General features: G+C 38.4%; 1 protein-coding gene and 1 long non-coding RNA gene across 2 annotated transcripts in view; both read left to right on the top strand.

Annotated features, from left to right (window-relative positions):
- The first annotated feature begins 2,553 nt into the window (after window positions 1-2,553).
- The window catches only part of asl (argininosuccinate lyase), a 28,471-nt gene continuing 16,339 nt past the window's right edge, over window positions 2,554-14,685 (top strand). Inside the window, exon 1 of the mRNA XM_026181636.1 lies at window positions 2,554-2,659. Coding sequence (XP_026037421.1) covers window positions 2,648-2,659 — 12 coding nt within the window. The 5' untranslated portion in view covers window positions 2,554-2,647. The remainder of the gene's footprint in view (window positions 2,660-14,685) is intronic.
- On the top strand, window positions 6,540-8,716 carry LOC113030303 (uncharacterized). Its single transcript, XR_003273569.1, has 3 exons — window positions 6,540-6,838; window positions 7,397-7,492; window positions 7,941-8,716. It is a non-coding gene; the product is annotated as an uncharacterized LOC113030303 (long non-coding RNA).

The raw sequence follows: 14,685 nt of genomic DNA, 5'->3' as shown, positions 1-14,685 counted from the left end.
AAGTACATCAGTTTTGAGGGCCAGCTGACCTACAGATCATTTTTGGAATGCGGTGAGTAAAAAACGTCAACATTTCCTGCGTGTTTCATAATGTGAATCAGTCAAGCTTTGGGGATGATGTTATAATAGCTGCTATACCAACTGTTTAGGTTTATTTTGCTCAATTTATTTAATTTCACTTTCTTTGCCTTGTTCTGGTGTTTATTTCAAATGTATAATGCAATTTTATTATGTTCACAGTTGCCAAGTTCAACATCCCGAACATATGGCTTCTCTAAGATACTTGATCCAATTGTGAAAGATATGAAAATCCTGGAGGGGATGGAATCAGGGGCGATTCTAGGATCAGAGCTTTGGGGGTGCTGAGCACCCAGAGAGCTGCCCAGCCAGGCAAGATACACTTTACTCGTCACAATGAGACTTCTTCCCTGTCTCTTTCGGTCCCTGCATCCTCCCTGTCCTCATCATCTGTTGTCTTCTTCTCTGTTATCAGTCATGATAATTTTACCATCTCTGTGCAAGTCTGCAAATTTCTTTATTAAATCATAAGATTCTTAAATTCATCAAGTCTCTCTGTGCCTGGGTCCTCGTCACAAAACATGACATCACTGTTTTGTACATTTTAACAATTTAATCCCACATTTGTGAAAGAAAAGCAAAACATGTTTTTGAAAAGTCTGTAACAAAACCATCAAATCTGATAAAGGTTATTTAAATGCTGCTAAAGAAGAATGGATTGGGAAAAAAAAATACATATCCTAACCTTAATTACTGGGGGAGAATAATGAATGATGCTCATAGTGAGTAAGAAGTAAACTGAGTGCATGTTTTGGACAGAGATTCACTTTTAATGTGTATGTATAATATAATACAGATACATAAAAAACACTCCCAAAACAGAATAAATTATTACAAATAAATTATTACATAATATAAAAAAAAAAGAATATAAAAATGGAGGCAACTTTGCTTGTGGTAGAATGTATACAATGCATGAAAAAATCTTTACTGCAGATACTAATTTTGTGTTGTAAGATTTATGAGTTTCATGCTTTCATAGTGGTACTTGGGAGAGCTTGACATTTTTATCAGGTGGTCCACACTGTAAAAAGTTTGAGAAACACTGATGAGTTAAGTGTATGTGTGCTTTTGGAAAACATTTAAAGCTGCAGTACAGAATCTTTGAAACAAACTTAAAACATTTTTAGAATATAAACAGCACTCTGCTTCTCTTTACAGCTCCTCACTCCACCAGGGCTGTTTTGCACTTTCTGATAGTGTGCAAATGTGATGTATGTACTGCAGCAGTCATACAGACAACTGGACGGTCCAAAAGTTGGCCTACCTATTACTGGCTGAGGTTTTGGTGGCTAAACAACATAAAAATATATAATTAATTTTCATCTCCCCAATCCATTATAATGTTATATGAGTAAAATCATTTTTTTTCTCTGTCAGTTTAACAGTTTCTGTTGTGAAACATAAACATATGAACATAAACATATGAACATAAAGTGTGAATTAGTTTTTTCCTTCTGACCATAGGAAGGATACACATTGTGAGATCCTTTGAGTGTGCAATTGTGTTGATGTTATGTTCAGTAGTTAGAAAAGAAATCTCCACGTGTTTTTATGTGATTCTTAATTCTTCATTGATGAATCAAAGGATGGAATTGTAATGGCACATTTCTTTATTCTTTGTATTGATCACATATTTTAACCATATCACTTTATTATAGCAACATCCCTCCTGTAACCAGTTGTATACATGCATGTAGAATATTATCACAAGTGGGCCCCATGTTAATTGCACCTTCACAGAGAGCCCATTGTAAAGTTGAAGACATCCAGGCACCCTGCTCAAGGGAGGTGACTGGTGGTCATGAGAGGGGGTCAAGGATGAGCTGGACAGAATGTATAGGGACATAATGTGCTGTCGAATGGTCTTTGTTTGAGAGTGTCTGTGTGAGTATATAAGATGAGCAACCCCACCCAAATTTCAGAGATCACCCTAGCGTTTGGCTGGGATGTTTCTCTCCACATTGCAATGTGTTTATTAAACCGAATTCAAAAGCTGCTCACGGGGGTGTTTGCAGGTTATTTAAAATGTCCACAACAGCAGACAGAACACACAGCTTGGTGAGGGTACAATGCAACACTGTGATGTAGCATAACTTAAGGAGCAAGGAAGGTGATAAGTAAATAGCATTAGCAGACGATTGCCGTTCTTTTAAGCATACTTTATTGCTGGCATCTCCATTTTACCATAAAACAATCAATCAGGCATGCAAAAATCCCACTTTGCTTTATACAGGACTTTGCCCACACCTGACCTCGTTAGTCCCTACCATTGAAACAAATAGGTCAGACCAAACAATACAATTCTAAACAAAGAACAGGAATAAAGTCATGCATGAAACTGACAAACTTATTTACTCAACTAAATGGTTTGTAAAGTAAAACACTGCATACAAAATAACTCAAAAGGCTACTTTAAAGAAAACAAACAATACTATACAAAATGAAAACCCCCCCATTTGGTTACACCCAGTAATGCAATAATTGACCTCATGACCCTATATAAACAGGAAGTTGTGGGCGGCCCGTCCCATGCACCTGTCTCACATATAGGACCTGAATACACAACATGGACACCATGGTAAGTATAACCAAAGAAACATAATTTACCAGACATGTGCCTGTAAACAGAAGAAAATTGACCTGATGTTTAGTAGTGTTTGCTTTAAAACACATGCATGGATGTAAAGGATGTAACTACTACTACCACAAACAAAACCCGGGATAGTGTGTGTTAAGAGAAGTTACACCAGCAATGTCTAAATCAAAGCATTATGGCTGACTGTAAAATAACAGAACACAAAATAACAATATATGCAAGTGACAAATGAATTCTGTCCTAGCCACTTTGTCACAAACACTGACAGAGAGAAACACAGGGCTTAAATACACTGAGGGAAACTGAGGGCATGAGACATAGGAGGGAAACATTAGACCTAACGAAACAAGGGAAGCAAAACTATGAAAGTCTGTCTCATGTCAGTGCCTAAAGTAAAACAGGAAACACGCGACAGGCACAGAAACTATGACATCACAGACATGGGAACAGCAGGAAAACAGAGACATGGAACCAGGCCAGACACACAGACTAAACACAGAACAGAGAGGGCTCAAAATACAGAAACCAAAACAATAATAATCAACACAACAAAACAAGAGAATCAGAATATAACCCACAATACAGAATCAAACCAAAACATAAGAAACTCAAGAACCGTGACAGTATGTTTTTCCCCAGCAACGTGAGTTTAATTCGACACCTCAATGCTATTGAATTTCGCTCCATGCCAAAAGCACAGTGCCAAACATGTGGAGTCAGTTTTCCTCTTCATATTTTTGCCATACAGATCCAGATCGTTTCAGTCCCCTCTGTGCAGTCTAACATGGAAATTTCTCTTGGAGAGGTTGAGTTTTTTTATATTATACTGCTTTTTGAAATGCATACATTAACTTCATGCATGTGAGAAACTTAATAATCAAATGGTTTAATCGACATCAGAAGGTTCCTTGCCCTGTTTTTTTTAAAAATTCAATCCAGAGTTCCTAGAGAGCCATGCGACCACGTGTGGAGAAAGGTAACTGACATTTTGGATGTTTATGTAATTTAGATGTATATGTTACTTCCAGGGCAGCATGGTGGCTAGCACTGTTGCCGCACAGCAAGAAGGTCCTGAGTTCAATTCCACCATCAGGCCGGGGTCTTTCTGTGTGGAGTTTGCATGTTCTCCCCGTGTTTGCGTGGGTTCTCTCCGGGTACTCCGGCTTCCTCCCACTGTCCAAAGACATGCAGCTTGTGGGGATAGGTTAATTGGATAATCCAAATTGCCACTAGGTGTGAATGTGCGAGTGAATGTGAGTGTGAATGGTTGTCTGTCCCTATGTGTTAGCCCTGTGACAGACTGGCGACCTGTCCAGGGTGTACCCCGCCTTTCACCCTATGACAGCTGGGATAGGCTCCAGCGCCCCCTGCGACCCTGAAAAGGAGAAGCGGAAGCGAATGGATGGATGGATGTTACTTCCAATGCTTTTTATGATTTCTATTAGTATTAACGTATGCCTTTTGGTGAAGAATAGAAGATTGTGGCATAGCTGTGTCATGAGCCAAGACCGTGAAAATGAGCTGATCAAAGGGTAAATACTGTACCATTTAAATGCATCAGCTTCATCATACAAACATATTGTTGCCTCGAGGCCACTGTAACCACTTTTGTATGGGCTCAAATTGTGGTCATAAATATTTTGTACTTGTAAATCAAATGTGAAGTAGTGAACTGAGGTTTATAACCTTGTAAACCAAAATATGTGAAAATTGTATGTTTGTGCCAGGGGCGATTCTAGGATTAGAGCTTTGGGGGTGCTGAGCACCCAGAGAGCTGCCCAGTCAGGCAAGAAACTTTACACATCACGATGAGACTTCTTCCCTGTCTCTGTCAGACATTTAAGGATGCAGGCATCTCTGTTATCAGTCATCATAATTTTACCATCTCTGTGCAAGTCTGCAAATTTCTTTATTAAATCATAAGATTCCTAAATTCATCAAGTCTCTCTGTGCCTCGTCTCAAAACATGACATCACTGTTTTGCACATTTTAACACAATTTAATCCCCACATTTGTGAAAGAAAAACAAAACACTGAAAAGTCTGTAACAAAACCATCAAATCTGATAAAGTTTATTTAAATGCTGCAAAAGAAGAATGGATTGGAATAAAAAAAAATTTAAATACATATCCTAACCTTAATTACTGGGGAGGAATAATGAATGATGCTCATAGTGAGTAAAAAGTAAACTGAGTGCATGTTTTGGACAGAGATTCACTTTTAATGTGTATGTATAATATAATACAGATACATAAAAAACACTCCCAAAACAGAATAAATTATTACAAAATTATAATAAAATACAAAATATTAAAAAATTAAACTAAAAATGGAGGAAGCTTTGCCTGTGGTAGAATGTATAAAATGTATGAAAAAATCTTTACTGCAGACACTAATTTTACTAATTTAATAATTCTAATTTTGTGTTGTAAGATTTATGAGTTTCATGCTTTCATAGTGGTACTTAGGAGAGCTTAACATTTTTTAATCAGGTGGTACACACTGTAAAAAGTTTGAGAAACTCTGATAAGTGTATGTGTGCTTTTGGAAAACATTTAAAGCTGCAGTACAGAATCTTTTGAAACAAGCTTAAAACAGGGAACCAGGGGCCCGTTCTTCGTACCTCGCTAAGTAAGTTAGCTGGATTTGATTGTTGACGATTTCGCGTGATCTTGGATCGTTCGATTCCCCGAAGCTCATCCGGGACTTGCTGCCATAGCAACAGAGCCGTAAGCGTAAACCTGCTCCCGAGCAGGTTTACTTTATGTAAACAGGATTAGATCGCGGCCTCTCAGGTATGTCCGCTTCATTTATACGAAAGCAACAGCGATATTCCACCACTGTTTCACCATAAATAAAAAACATCAATGTAACTAAAGATAATGCAGCACCTGATCCATTTATTGATTTCACACAGATACATACAGGTCATTTCCTAAAAAAGGGAAATGTACTATTAACATTCTATTACATGTATGTGATTATTACAGATGTAATTCATATTTCAGAGTAGTAATTGCAAATTACTTTGTGTAATCAAGATGAGAGACCACGGCTATAAAAGCGAAGGTGGATTTGGGAAGCCTGTCGCAGCCATGTCCTGTCCGTATACGCGAGCCACCCATTGCGGAAGGTGCAAGATTGATAAGGAGAGTCCTCAGAATTCAGCGTATATTGCGGGATAGACAGGATCCTTTAGCTCAGCGCGACAGTGTGCTCATAGAGAGATATCGATTTTCCCGTGAGGGTATTATTCACTTAACCAACTTGTTGATGAGGGGGTGCAGGACCACCACCTGTCTTTTTTTGCTCTGCCCTTTTCTTGGTTGCTGTTATAAACAAACAAACAGATTATTTCAGGGTCTCTTTCCAAGAGACTAAAAGCAATATAAGTGATAAATATTACCATGCACTGTAAACCCGAATGTTCAAAGTAATTAAACAGATTAAGTAGTGTATACTCAAAGTCTTTAAAAAGTTCTGTTAACTTAAATATGTCAAGTTCGTATAACATGTTCTTCTTTTTGAGTAAATGAAACTAATAATATTTGATTGAATTTAACTATTTCTATATTAAGTAAGCATCACTTAAAATCATAACTTAAGCACAACGTAACACAGTTAAGTTAGGACATATAAGAATGGTAAAGTCCTGTTATTTTTGTTGTTTCAAGTAGGATTTAATAATAAACTTAATTTATGTAGCACATGCTAAAATACAATAAAATCTCAAAGTGTTTCACCAAATAAGTAAAATCAAATTGTCTTAAATGCATTAGTGAAAGACAAAATGTATTTATTTTAATATTCATTGTCAAAGGAGCTTGCAAAGAAAAGCGTCTGGACTTCTTTAAGTTCCTTTGACTACGATGACCTGGATGACTGAGAACCTTCACAGACATTTAATATTCATTGTTTTATCAATGTGTCCTACATATATATTTTTAATTTTTTCCGTAAGTGTTGAGCAGCTGCAGGAATCAATTTTTATTCCGAGTTAATCTCTGATTCACCCTCCGAAGCGGAAGGCGGCGCTAATGAGCATTAATACGAAACACAGAAGAAGTAAAGGTATATGGGCGGGAACAGCACCAAAGAGGCAACACGGACGACTGGAGAAAGTTGGACCTAACGGCAGCAACTAGCATCACTGGACTTACAGTAAGTTTTCAATGTTGATATTAGTTTATTGTTAAAATACGAATATTTAGTTGTATTTTGGGTGCGTGTCGAAAAGAATAGCAGAAATGTCGGTCCGTGTTTTTTATGTGCTTTGCTGCTCTCCCCGAAACTTTGCGCTTGCAGAGCTAGCATTAAGTTGTTGTAATGAGGGTCGCAGGCTGTTTAAAAAGTTAGATACTACTTGTTCTAGAGGTGGCGCCCGGTCGCCTAGTATGAAACAAAGTATTTTAATCTCTCTAAATTTTTAACAGCAGACAGCAGATGCCCTGGCTGAAATTCTAAGAATTCACAATGAACAGGTAATAATAGATTGTTACACATTTTCATAGGTTGAACCAGTGGAACATTGGACAGGTTCAATGATTTAAATGAGCTTTTTGAATTTTGCTATTACTCCACTTTGTGTTTGCTATTTGTCTGACTGTATTAAAGATGTGAACAGGTTATTTGTGGACATATGTTCTGATTTGACTGTTGTTTTTGTTGTTGTTCAGTAAACTCACCAGTATATACAATTCTGTTTTTATCTGGAAATAGGAAATCCATGATATCCACACCAAGCGCACTACCGTTCTCCACGCCCTTCCTGTCTATCTGCGTGAGGATGTCTCTGGATTTTTCAGAACCTGCACTGTGAGTGTCCTTAAGTATCTAACAGATACTACTGTGTATATAAACAGTGCATCAAAGTACAAACATGTATTTTGATGCACTGTTTGGACTTACCTTTGTTTAGTCTACCCATATGGTTTCCATGTATGGTCTTTTCTGTCTCCTCACTACGAATGAACTGAATTGGTGTTTTGTTGAAAGTGATAAGATGTTTAGTAAAACATTTTCATGTGTATTTCCTTTAGCTTAGTTTCAGTCTATCTCACACCACTTGATTCTCTGGTGAATTAGCTGATTTATGTGTGCAGAACATGGATCTTCTGTTTTTCACCTCTTACAGTGAGACTCAGGTCTCCCTTGTAAAAGAGGTATTGGATCTCAGTGGGAGTTGGTAAAATGAGAAATTATATGTCGTCTGTTGTATTTCTTGGTTTAGATTGTGATTAGTATCTCTTTTTCATTAATTCAGGACGAATCTGATGAGTTGGAGCTTGATGGTGTTGAAGTGGCCCTCTTCACTGTCATCAGTGACCATGACACAACAAGTCCAGTTCACTACCAACCTGTGAAAATCTCTGTCGTCATTGAAAGTGATGCCGTGTTCAGTCTCCCCAGATTTGGTGAAGCCTTCCTGGTAATGTTTGGACTGATCTATGCACTTCACCTCAGCTACCCCAAAGGCCTGACCAACACTTTAGAATTTACTCAAAAGATTTTATTTGGTCTAGAAAGTGGTAAACTGTCACCCAGGTTACAGACCCTCAAGAATGACTTGGTTATGTAGGAACTCATCTGAAAGAAGGATGCAGGGTGAAGCATTATAAAAGACTGGTTCAAAGTTCTCTCCTTTCATCTAAATAATGCCTCAAAACATTCCTGCATTACTCTACAGGTGTTCAGCCAATAGGTCCAAACTATACAACGTGCCTTTGTTCTCATTAACATAATGCAAAGCAACACTAATGTTTTGTATGTTTTAATGTTTTTCGTAATACTATTTCCAAAACATTGTGGGCTGCGCAAGATGACCTAAATTTCACTGTTTGATACTGGTTAATGTAAAACAAATAGCATTGTAATTCACTCAAATTGCTGCCTTGTTGTCTTATTCAGATATTAGCCAGAGAGCCAAAAGCACATTTTGATATTATTATTTGGCATTATGTTTCATTACCCTGACAGTTTTCCTGACTAAACAATTTTTGGTCTACTTATTTTAATTTATAAATGTTTTTGTTAATTATTTTTAATTTATTTAAATTTTTTTTTAAAAATGTATTTAATTTCAACATAGTGCTAAAAGGGAGCAGTCAAGATACTGTTCAATGGCAGATGTTTATGACTTTTGCATATTAAGTTACCGATACTCAGTGTAATTGAGGCAATCAATTGCCTCAAAAATTTTAAGTTTTGGGTCACATGTTTTTAAGTATCAAGTAGTCAACATATTTGACTAACGTGTACTTAAAATAATGACAACACAAACTAATAAACATTTGAGTTTTGTTAACATAAAAATGTTGTAGTTGTGTACTTATTTTTTATAAGTTCTGTGAACTTATTTCTTTGAATTTGTAAACTTGAAACTTTGAGTTGACCGTTCTCAAAAGATACAAGTACCATGTAATCCAAACTTTTATGTTCTGGAAAAATTTGACTTTTGAGTTGATCAACTCAAAAAAATTGAGGCAATCGATTGCCTCAATTTTTTTGAGTTCTGGTAACTTATTCGGGTTTACAGTGTGCTGTAGAATATTCTTATATTTCACTTTTACTTGTTCCCATGTTCTAGTGGGTCCTGTTGTGGCTCTAATGTGTAAGGGGATATAATATAACATATTATAATATAATATAATGTACTATAATACTGGATAATATAGTGTAATATAATAAATCTACCCTACCACCTACTGGTGATGGCCAGAGGGGCCGATGGCGCGATATGGCAGCCTGGCTTCTGTCAGTCTGCCCCAGGGCAGCTGTGGCTACAACCGTAGCTGCCTCCACCAGTGTGTGAATGTGAGAGTGACTGAATAGTGGCATTGTAAAGCGCTTTGGGTGCCTTGAAAAGCGCTATATAAATCCACTCCATTATTGTTGTTATTATTAAATTGCTTACTAGTTTAATTTGTCAGCAACTTTCTGCCAGCCCTCTCTCCTTGCTTTTGCAGCCTTTGCAGTGTTCCCTTGCGTTTTAATTAAACTCTGAAACTCCTGAAATCCCTCACTCAAGAGTTCTTGCTCTGCTGCCGAAAAATACCGAGCCGAGCGCGCTCCTTCGACATTTTCGCCGACCAATCAGAGGGTTGCCGATCAATGTTTCTACTATTGATGCGTAGCCCCTTTTACGACACCCAGTGATGTCACATTACTTCATCCAGCTGTACTAATCGTCAACAGCAGGTGTGTTCGGAGAACCGGATTAGCGAGCTCACGGTTAGCGCGATGATTTGGTCTTGGATGTGTCATTTGATCTTGGATGTAGTAAGCGACGTACGAAGAACGGGCCCCAGCGCTCTGTTTGGCACTTTCTGCAAATGTGATGTATGTACTGCGGCAGTCATACAGACAACTGGACGGTCCAAAAGTTGCCCTACCTATTACTGGCTGAGGTTTTAGAAGAGTTGTGGCTGAACTACATAAAAATATCATTAATTTTAATCTCCCCAATCAATGATAATGTCATGTTGGAATGTTGTTAAAGAGGGTCAAAAATGTTTCAACCCAGTTTGTTTAGCAGATTCTGTATAGCAGCTTTAATATAGGGAGAACACAACTTCCTGATTGTGTGAGTAAAATCAGGTTTTTTCTCTTTGTCAGTTTAACAGTTTCTGTTTTGCCTGTCACTGTTCCCTGTCTGTTTTCTTACCTGGTTCTTACTTTCTCCTCACGTTCCCCTCTTTCCTCTCTCCCTCTTTGGACTGATAATCATACACAAATAGATTGTATTCAATTAAATGAAAAATTACATTAATATAAAAAAAAAAAAATACTATTAAGATCACTAACAAAAAGTCCTCTCTCAGTGTACTTTCAACCAAAAGGCAAATAACCAAACCACATGCATATCTAATAAAAGATAAATATTGAAACACTGATCCAACATTATTCCTGATTCACGGCTCATTTGATTTTACACTTTTACCTGAATGTGGCTCCTTTTTTTTTTTTTTTTGAAAAAACAATTTTACTGATTTTACTACAGAGCAAGACGGATTGTAAGGTAGCAAACATTGTCGGAAAACAAGTTTTCAACACTGCAGGTTACCTGGTGTAATGTTTTTCAGCTAAAAAGAAACATGGTCTGACTCCTAACTATATAAACAGTAACTGAAGGTTAAATGCAGCTAATATGTCCTGTTTTAAGCCAGGCACTTACACCTCCGCTCAGCTGTTGGAGGGGTGCTTTACTGAACTAAAGGTCCTGGAAAGGTAATATAGGTTGAAGCTGGATGATCTCTATGTAAATATCCCATAGGGGTCATACAAGCTAGGTCCCTTAACCTGCGGTAGCTGTTGAAAGGATAAAGTTGTGGTATACCAGTGGACAGAAATACCATTATTACTTTAGGATTAGTTTAACACAAAGTCAGGGCTGTCCAGGGACCATTGCTGTGAGTCACAGTGCGCAGCATAAAGGTCCTTTCACATCAGACACAGCATGTGCTGCTAATGCTAACTAAAAGCCAAGGATCCAGAACTTGTTGAGCTGGCTGCTGACTATGGGCTCAAAATGTGGTCATAAATATTTTGTACTTGTAAATCAGTTTTGTATTTGTAAAAAGAATTTGTGTGTGGACTTAGCCAAAAAATACGTGTGAAACTCTGCACTCAAGTTACAAGTACGAATTTTGACCCTATTTTTCTTTCTTTCATCTAATTGGTCAATGTCATTTCAATCACAAATTTAACAAGAACAGATGGGTTTGGCTATTGGAAGGGTGCTTTATGGAGCTTCAGGTCCTGAGGGAATAAATGGCTTTTTACATGCCAGCCCAGCGTTTTCCTTCATCACCACGAAGGAAAACAGTGTGTGGTGGTCCGAGTTTGGTGATTTTTGTGTCACAGGGTTATGTGCTTAATACAGGGACTTCCAGAGCCTTTTCAACAATGCTGTGGCATTGTTGTGGAAATGACAGTCTTCACTAGTGGGGATAGTTACAAAGCTTTCTTCGTTATGAATTAGCAATACATGTTTTTATTGAACATTTGAAGATAAAAACCCAGAAACTCTTGTAGAGGACATAAAGATAGAAACGACAAGGAGCAGGTGCATCTAGTACAGGTAGAGCTGCCGCAAAAACCCGCAGAGCTCAGCAGCCAGCGCAACAAATTCTGGATCCTTGGCTTTTAGTTAGCATTAGCAGCACATCCTGCGTCCGATGTGAAAGGACTCTTATGCTGCGCACTGTGACTCACAGCAATGGTCCCGGGTCAGCCATGACTTTGTGTTAAACTAATGCTAAAGTAATAATGGTATTTCTAACCACTGATATACCACAACTTTACCCTTTCAAAAGCTACTTAAAGTTAGGGGACCTAGCTGCTATCGGATATTTATATAGAGATCCTCCAGCTTCAAACTGTATTATCCTTCAAGGACCTGGGCCCTATTTCAGGAAGCCGGTTTAGTGCAAACTCTGAGTAAGTATACCCTGAGTTAACGAAAACTCTGGGTTTTCGTTTTCACAAAGCGAGTTTAGATTAATCCTGAGTGAGTTACTATGACGACACACTCCGTAAAGCTAACCTGCCCCCTAGCAGGTTTACTTCAACTAACCCTGACGTTCTCCGCCTCTGTGTCGGAAACCTGACTGTAGGAAGTGTCAGACATGGCGTGCCCCTTCCTTGAAGAGCCAGTAGATGTTGAAGCCCAAATTCTCCGCAGAGCTCTCCGCCGGGAGAGAGTGATCAGAGCGCGTTTGGACATTTTATCATTTCCTGATGATTTTCTGTGTGAACGTCACCGTTTGTCAGCACAATCTATAATTTATTTGAATAACATCCTCAGGCCTAATATTGCTCATGTGACACATCGCGGACATTCTCTCAGTTCTGTACATATTATTTGTATTGCACTTTGTTTTTTTGCAAACGGGAGCTTTCTGTATAATATTGGTGACGCTGAGCACGTTTCCAAGGCTACCGTCTGTCGGGCAGTCAGGAATGTTACAGTTGCACTGAAACATCTCCTGTACTCGTTTGTGGTGTTCCCATTATCACAAATGTGGAAGCCAACTGCTCAGCCTCTGTGAGTGGTGGTGGTGGAGGACCCCCACCTGTTTTTCGGGCCTCCGCTTTTTTTCTGTTGGCTATAACGGGTCACATTTGAGCATACAGAGTAAGCAAATATGTACTTGTAATGTGCTCAGATAATTTTAATAAGTGCTTACAGAAAGAAAATTAATGTAGCCTCTAACTGCAATTGATTTACATAGGACAAACAGACCAAGCACTATGGCTCATAATACAATTACACCTTACCTGTTTGGACTATATTTTTATATTTCATTTTTACTTGCTGCCAGGAACGTTTGGGGCCTGTTGGGTTGCACCTGCGCTCACATCATGTCACAAAATAAAATGTATAAAATAAAAAATAAAATATAATAAAATAACGTGTTAAATGGGTGGAAATCCCTAGATCAATGTTTAAATTAACACTCACGCATTGACTCTGTCGGCTATGTTTTGCCATGCATGCTCCCTTTCTTTTGCAGCTGAGGCTGTGTTACTTTTTTTCTGCAAAATTTGCATGTTATCGGCATATGCTGCCATCAGAATTTCGGCCTCAAGCGCTGTAAGATACGTTGACCGCGCCTTCTTTCCCTCCGTCTCCATGGTGACTCGCTTAATCTGTGCTCCACTAATCAGGGCTTTATGTATCCTCGTGCGCGCGCTTAACTTGGGGTTAAAGCAACTCCGCGTTGATTGAACTAATTGTTATCAGCCTTTCTGAAACCGAATATTCCGAGTTGGACAGTTCGGGGTTACTCAACCCTGAGTATCGTTTTTCACTCTGAGTTTTCTAAACCGGCTTCCTGAAATAGGGCCCTGCAGTTCAAAAAAGCGCCCCTCCGATAGCCAAACCCATCTGTTCTCTGATTGGTTAAATTTGTGATTGACATGACATTGACCAATCAGATGAAAGGAAGAAAAATAGGGTCAAAATTCGGACTTTTAACTTGAGTGCAGAGTTTTACATGTATTTTTTGGCTAAGTCCACACACAAGTCTTTTTTACATGCACAAATTCTTTTTACACATACAAATCCTGATTTTTTTTTAAGTACAAAACTGATTTACAAGTACAAAATATTTATGACCACAATTTGAGCCCATACCAATCTCCAGACGGGAAAGATTCTGGATACCAGAAACCTTAGGAATTTGAGCTTTGTCTTTATCCAAATTGCTAAACTGTGCAAACAAACCAACCGGCAGCTTTTCTAAATCACCTTGTTGGTTTTCCAGAGTCATATTTCCACAGAGATCAGGGCCCTATTTCAGGAAGCCGGTTTAGAAAACTCAGAGTGAAAAACGATACTCAGGGTTGAGTAACCCCGAACTGTCCAACTCGGAATATTCGGTTTCAGAAAGGCTGATAACAATTAGTTCAATCAACGCGGAGTTGCTTTAACCCCAAATTAAGCGCGCGCACGAGGATACATAAAGCCCTGATTAGTGGAGCACAGATTAAGCGAGTCACCATGGAGACGGAGGGAAAGAAGGCGCGGTCAACGTATCTTACAGCGCTTGAGGCCGAAATTCTGATGGCAGCATATGCCGATAACATGCAAATTTTGCAGAAAAAAAAGTAACACAGCCTCAGCTGCAAAAGAAAGGGAGCATGCATGGCAAAACATAGCCGACAGAGTCAATGCGTGAGTGTTAATTTAAACATTGATCTAGGGATTACCACCCATTTAACACGTTATTTTATTATATTTTATTTTATACATTTTATTTTGTGATGTGATGTGAGCGCAGGTGCAACCCAACAGGCCCCAAACGTGCCTGGCAGCAAGTAAAAATGAAATATAAAAATATAGTCCAAACAGGTAAGGTGTAATTGTATTATGAGCCATAGTGCTTGGTCTGTTTGTCCTATGTAAATCAATTGCAGTTAGAGGCTACATTAATTTTCTTTCTGTAAGCACTTATTGAAATTATCTGAGCACATTACAAGTACATATTTGCTTACTCTGTATGCTC

This window comes from Astatotilapia calliptera, chromosome 10, assembly GCF_900246225.1.
Source record: "Astatotilapia calliptera chromosome 10, fAstCal1.2, whole genome shotgun sequence".
NCBI classification, from domain to species: Eukaryota; Metazoa; Chordata; class Actinopteri; order Cichliformes; family Cichlidae; genus Astatotilapia; species Astatotilapia calliptera.
Note: the sequence above shows the minus strand (reverse complement) of the source record. Positions and strands in the feature narration are given on the sequence as shown.